The sequence below is a fragment of the Poromitra crassiceps genome, assembly GCF_964638095.1.
Source record: "Poromitra crassiceps genome assembly, chromosome: 22".
In the NCBI taxonomy this organism is placed as follows: Eukaryota; Metazoa; Chordata; class Actinopteri; order Beryciformes; family Melamphaidae; genus Poromitra; species Poromitra crassiceps.
In genome coordinates this window covers 15702924-15710272 of record NC_139647.1, presented here as the reverse complement: position 1 = coordinate 15710272, position 7349 = coordinate 15702924, and the positions used below count along the sequence as shown (strand labels likewise).

Below are 7349 nucleotides of genomic sequence, written 5' to 3'. Positions count from 1 at the left end.
TAGTTAACTTAAGCATGGGCATACAATAAAAGATCTCTCAAGTGTGTAAACAGCTGTACATAAGAGTATAAACATTAACTTAAAAGGTGCAAAGAGAAAACCTGTCTCTCTCTCTCTCTTGCCCCTCCCTCTCCATCTTGACACAGTGCACTGAGCCTGTCTCTCTCTCTCTTTCTCCATCTTGACACAGTGCACTGAGCCTGTCTCTCTCTCTCTCTCGCCCCTCCCTCTCCATCTTGACACAGTGCACTGAGCCTGTCTCTCTCTCGCCCCTCCCTCTCCATCTTGACACAGTGCACTGAGCCTAATCGTGGGTAATTGGGTGGGAGGGGCAGTGGGCCGGCCCTGCCTTTGTGTGCAAAGGGCAAGTGGTCAAGTTAATGGGGCCCTTGTGTCGAGCTGGGAGCACTCTCTCTCTCTCTCTCTCCCTCTCCCACTGTCTGCCTTTCTCTCTCTCTCCCTGCTCGATGGCTCTCTCGGCCGGTCAATCTCGCTGCCTCTCAATCTCTCTGTCTGCGTCTCTATCGTTTTCCCTGCTGAACCTTTTTGAACCCGCTGTTTCCATCTAGTTTGGCCTCATTTCCAGCTGTCTTCTTCTTTCTGTCTCTCTGTTGCTCAGCCGCTCGTCTGTCTCGCCGTCTCCGTCTCGTCTCTCTGTCTCCAGCAGAGGAGACAAGCGAGGACTCCTTCAAATATCAAAAGACAGATCGGGGGGCCTCGCATGGCCCCTCCCTCCTCCTGACTGATAAACAGAAGACCGAGCCCCCCTCTCTGTTCTCTTCCTGTGGAGGAGGAGACTGATGACTGGGCCTGGTGTGTGTGTGTGTGTGTGTGTGTGTGTGTGTGTGTGTGTGTGCGCGCGCGTGTGCAAGTGTGTGTTACCTTGTCTGGCATGGGCTTAGCCTGCAGGAGGCCATTGTGTTTGAAACACAGGCCACAGCTGATTTGGGCCTGAAGGAAACTTTATTACATTCATGAGCGTTTAACACAGAATCTCATTTAACACAGGATCTCATTTAACACAGGATCTCATTTAACACAGGATCTCATTTAACACAGGATCTCATTTAACACAGGATCTCTGGATCTGGATCTCTGGTCATGGAACACACTTTTTTCCATGTGGATTTGAATTTCTAAAGAAAAAAATATAGTGATCAGAAAAAATATCTACACACGTATGACTCTGTAGAGTGCATTATGTTTTGTACAACATTATGACTTTGCTTGTAGAAAGTTAAAAAAAAAAATCACACATACCCCAAAATTTGTTGAAGATAATTTATTTATTAACATTCATTCACAAAAATCACCCATCATTTGACTGGAAAATACAACATTCAACCCATAGATTACAGTGAACTGGAAGGTATTTGGTTTTGTGACTAAGGAAACTCACCATATGAAAGTGATCAATGGTCCTAAGAATTGTGATTGGTTATCAAGACAGTAACCTATAGACGAGGCATCGCGCAATATAGTGACCCAAATGATGTCTGAACCACTCCCGTACAAAGTTCGGCCACTGTAGCTCCATTGTCTTTTCTAAAGGTGCGTTCACACCGACCTATTAAAGTTTTTCGCTGGCGTCGAGTTTACATACAAAGTCAATGCAAACGAGCGATTGAGCGTATATACGCCTGGGAGAAAAATCGCTGGGCGTCCGAGCGGCAGAGACAGAGCGATAGGGAGAAAATTTGCTCGTCGCTCGAGATGAAATATCCCAACTCGAGCGAAAATACACTGGCATCAGTCGCTCGCCGCTCAACGCTGATTGGCTGCCGTGTGAGAGTGAGTCAAGGATCACACTGGCTTGGAACAAACCGCTGGTTTATTGTGTGGCAACAAACCGCATTGACAGCTGATTGACAGGCTGACAGCTGACATGAAGTGAAGTCTGTACTACCGGTATGGAGCTCGCATTAGGAGCACGCTGATAGGCTTTAGCTTGTAAACAATGACGGTGGCTCGTAGTGGACAAATATCATGACATTGCGTAACATTATATCCCCCACATGTCCGTCATTTCGTGTGCCTGTTGATGAGCGATTTAAACAGAGCGACAGAGCGATTCCAAAGGGTTGACTTGAGCGACAGAGCGAAAAATAAATATCTCGGTGTGAACGCTCCTTAAGTTGCATGCGACTACATGCCAACTGTTGGGCATCCTACTATTGTTGATGTTAAAGATGGAATAATGACATTTGTAGTAACACTTGTTCCCAGATAGGAGGCAGCAACATGGCGACCGTGGGGCACCCATGGGCTAACTGTCAGTGATTGTGGGAAAGTTTGGTGATGATGTCACAGTGAGGAGTGGTAGTGTCACAGCACAGCAGTAAGTGACATCGCAATAAGCAGAAAGGACATTGCTGTACGTAAACATGACATCGCATTCAGCTGTGGGTATGCCAGGGTGCATTGAGATAGTACCGCTGCACGCAGCGGTGATGTCATAAGAAGCAGTGACATCACTGTAAACGGTGGTGATGTCACAGTAGACAGTGATGACATGTGATATTGTGCATTCATATGCCATCAGATATATTGTGGGGGGGGGAATCCTACTTCCTACTAAATTTCAAATTAATGCAATGCAATGCAAAAAAAAAAGGAAGTCCTGGACTTCCACCAGTTGGGGATGGAGTTGATGGCTGTGTCTTCAGCTTGGTATATAGAGAGCCAAAGTGAAACGTCACTTCCTGCTTTCTCCCTGTACCAGCGCTGCGAAAAATATGAATGGCGGTGGACGGAGAATAACGTTGCTTTTTTGATCCCGTTTGAATTGTGCATGGGGTGCCAACGCTAATTTTGTCAATTTAAAACATAACTTTGCATGTCAAGAAAGTCACAGTTTGTCGTCAAACTGAAACGTAGGGGTTAGTTTCGTATCAAAACTACATAGCTTGTGGAAGCTCGTGGCATGTCGCCGGTCTTCAGCTTTGCCGGTAGAGAAAGTGACGTCACTTAGGCGACAGTGTATGTAGTCTTTCTGATTTATAACTTCTAGTGCGACAAACTGCGACTTTCTTGACATGCAAAGTTACGTTTTAAATTGACAAAATTGGCGTTGGCACCCCGTGGCACAATTCAAAGGGGATCAAAAAAGTAATCTTATTCTCCGTCCACCGCCATTCATATTTTTCGCAGCGCTGGTACAGGGAGAAAGCAGGAAGTGACGTTTCACTTTGGCTCTCTATTATGCTGCGTTTGTTTATAACTCGGAGGTTGCAAATGACTACTTACTACTAGCAAAAATCAAATAAAACGCCACGTTAGCTCGGAGTTCTTACTCGCAATCTCGGGTATGATTTCTCAACCCACTCACGATTGTATGAATTTAAAACACATTTTGGCACAATTTCTTTTCAACAATAGTACGCTTTCAGACCAATCAGCATAGCAATTAAACACATTCAATTAAACGCTAATGTTGTTATTAGCTGTTACCTCTTAGACAGCTAACAGCTATTAGCATCCATGGTTTTGCGATTTGAAGTCCTGAAGCTGGAACGCACGTACAGTAGGTGGGAGTTGACGCGTTTGCCACTTGCCACCTCCGGCCATACACAAACGCAGCATTAGTCGACAAGTGTCACAGGTATACAGCAAAGTGACAGGTCCACAAGGCATTGGGATTAAAGAATAAAATTTTTTAAATAAAATATTATAGTATATATTAAACTGTTGCAATGTGTAATGTGTTTGTGAAGCTTATGCAACACACTATTGATAAAACTGGCTTATTTCTTAATTTTTCAGTGTAGTTCTACACACTGTAGCTCCCCATCATTTCAGTTCTCATTTGTGAACAGGTGGTTCTTAGCAGAGGGATGTGAGATACTGCATAGGTTCTTGGCTGTTGTACAACTGACAGCAGTAGATCACAGTGAAATCTATGGAAACACCATAAACAAGTCTGACAGGTACAACTTTGGGCTCGAGTGACCTACAAACGCAATGGCCATTGGTGTTTTTCTCATAGCACAGGAAACAGGAAACCGCTGGATAACAGGGAACTACACCTGAGCAAAATAGCTGATTTAGCTGATTATTATTATTTAAAAAAAAAAGTAGCGCTGTGCAAGTTTTCAGTTTTGAGGCTGCTTATTGTTTCTTGGAGTGTTTCTCGGAGGTGTGCACAGTTCATTCTATATATTTGAGACCCTATTCAGAGAGACTTTATTCACCTTGTGTTCCAACACACGGGTCAGCCAGTTACTTCCTGTTGTGTTGACACTTCCTGTGACAGCACAGTACTAGTGAGCAGGTAAAACAGACGCCGTTTTGAACAGGAAGTCATAACACAACTGGGTCAAGTGGGCGGGGCTACATAAGGTGAATAGCTCTGCCTAGAAAAACCAGCACATGGTGGGTTGGTGAAGCAGCTCGGACGTCCTGCTCTGTTCCCGTGCATAACGCACATTCATATCCTGCTCTGTTCCCGTGCATAACGCACATTCATATCTATTGCACAGTATTAGGGTCACTTTTCATCAATATGCTCTCATTACAACTTGTATATTCTCTCTCTCTCTCTCTCTCTCTGTCTCCCTGTGTCTCTCTCTCTCACACACATACTGTACTCGTAACATACTGGTTGAAGAAAGAGCAGTAAAGAAGCTCTTAATACTGACCGCTGACTGGGATGAATGAATGGCGTTAAGAGGTAATACATGTGCAAAAAGAAGGAAAAAAAGAAAACGCAACGAACCTGTAAAACTGTTCCACGTTCACTCATCGTTAATTAATTACTGTTAATTGGCCGAGCTGGGGCCAACAACACAGTGGCACTGGGTTAATACTGACTGGTTAAGACGGCTGACTGAACCAACTAACTGACACCTACTGTAGTACTGTGACAGATTGACAGTAGTCTAGTACTGTGACAGATAGACAGTTGTCTGTCTAGTACTGTGACAGATTGACAGTAGGCTGTCTAGTACTGTGACAGATTGACAGTAGGCTGTCTAGTACTGTGACAGATTGACAGTTGTCTAGTACTGTGACAGATTGACAGTAGGCTGTCTAGTACTGTGACAGATTGACAGTAGGCTGTCTAGTACTGTGACAGATCTGTGTAGTATGGGGCAGACATGGTCAAAACATAGCAGGCTTTTCTTTGTCCTCAGCTACAGTAGAACCTGGTTTATCCCCACAGCTTAGGAAAACCTAGTCAAAATAATAATGAATAAAAAAGCATGCAAGCTAGGGCTGGGCAATATGTCGACATTATATCGATATGGCGATACGAGGCTCGATATCGTCTTAGATTTTGGATATCGCAATATCACGATATGGCACAAGTGTTGTCTGTTCCTGGTTTAAAAGGCTGCATTACAGTAAAATCATGTTATTTTCTGAACTTACCAGACTGTGCCTTTACCCACTTAAGTCATTATATCCACATTACTACACACACAAAAATCAGTGTGTATATATTTTGCAAAAGCACAAATATAGTCAACCCTACAATATTGTCGTAATAGCGATATTGATGCATGTATGTATGTATGTACTATGTATGTGATATTTGATTTTGTCCATATCGCCCAGCCCTAATGCAAGATTCCCAAAAGCTCTGCACCTGACGAGCAACTTGACTCAATCAATAAAAGATATTTGTGTATGATTGATTGATTGAAGTGACAAGCTGTCGCTAAGATAAACAAGACTCTACTGCATTCTAATACCGCAACAGTGCTCTTCTTCACTTGTTGATCTGACTCCATAGAGAACCGCAGTGATGACATATTTTTGTAGGCTTACCCAGAAGTCCCTGTACTTCCTGGTTCGTAGGGGGAAAAGGCAATGGGATTTGAGCATGGGGATTTTGGTTAAATGCATGAAATAAGGTCTGTGGTTAACACAAGTTTATGACACAGCAACATTTGTGTTCAGCAAGATCATCTTCACAAATGAGGAGCACTTTGAGGACTTCTGAAGTGTCGATGTGTTTGTTTCAAAACACGATTTTCAGAAAACACTTCAAAAGTCATCAAAGTGATCCTCATTTGTGAAGACGATCTTTGCTTCGCTGCTTCATAAACTTTTGTTTCATGCATTTAACCAAAATCCCCATACAGAAATCCCATTGGCGTTTCCACGTCCTGAAAGTGGATGGAAGTGCTCGCGACGCGTCCAGGTGTTCTGGACTCATTCCTGCATGATTCCACCTGACATGTGTGAGAGCATCTTGGAGGAGTGTTGTGAAGAGCTGAGGGGGAGCGCTTGTTTTCGCTTCACTGAGCGAGGCTGTCGGGCTGAGGTCCGTTGGTCAGGGTGAGGAGCAGCGGGTAGTGGATGTTCTCATCGTATGCCTCCTTCCCCTCGCTCTGCATCTGAAACGCACGCAAGATGAAAAGCATTCAACAAGTTGAATTAAAATAGTGTTTGTTTTACATCAGGACCCCTAAACGGACATCAATTAGACTACGTACCCCCATTTGATTTGAAGATTTTGTCCCAGGGTCCCCCCATCTGATAAGACTTTTGTTTGAGATGTTTTCTTACAGAAAGTGTATGAAACCCATGAGCAAAATAGTCAAGGCATTCTGTCATTGTGTTACTTATGGATGGAATTATAGTGAAAATGAAGGGTCCCCTTTTTTCTGGGGAAACCTGGAACCGCCTTAAGACCCCTGGGTTCCCCGAGCCCACTTTGAGAACCACTGGTTGTGGACCCACATTTGTTTTGAAAAATCAAGATAAAGGCAACATTTAATGATGTGTCCAGTGTCCTACTTGCCAAGGAGTAATTTTGTATTTTAGCAATTATTGATATGAGGCCCGCCCCCTCATATAAATATGTATGTTGGTGGCGACGACAGCAGATCTCTGAAATTTGGTTTGAATTCAACATGGAGTAAAAGTCAGTAGTGGGGCAACATTTTGTGCAGCAAACTACTCGTTGGGGGGGGGGGGGGGGGGGGGGATCAGTTAACCTACCTAACCTAACTAACTTAACTTCACGTACACATCAGGGGGGATCAGTTAACCTACCTAACCTAACTAACTTAACTTCACGTACACATCAAATTCTATTCTAAATGATATTTATGTAAGAAAATAAACATTTCACCAGAGATCCGTGTGCTACCTGGCACCACTGTAATGTGTATGCATACACGCATAGATAAGCGCCGTCTCTCACGCACACACACACACACACGCACGCACACACACACGCACACACACACACTCACGCACACACACACACACACACAAACGCACACACACGCGCACACTCTCACGCACACACACACGCACACATAGATAAGCGCCATCTCTCACACACACACACACGCGCGAGCACAAACACACACTCTCACACGTGCACACACACACGC

At 44.1% G+C, this 7349-nt stretch overlaps 1 protein-coding gene across 1 annotated transcript in view; it reads right to left on the bottom strand.

The window, feature by feature from the left end:
- Window positions 1–6222: 6222 nt before the first annotated feature.
- The window catches only part of camkmt (calmodulin-lysine N-methyltransferase), a gene marked incomplete at its 5' end in the record, with an annotated part of 168253 nt that continues 167126 nt past the window's right edge, over window positions 6223–7349 (bottom strand). Inside the window, 1 exon segment of the mRNA XM_083658562.1 lies at window positions 6223–6341. Within this exon segment, the coding sequence (XP_083514688.1) occupies window positions 6243–6341 (99 nt within the window). The 3' untranslated portion in view covers window positions 6223–6242.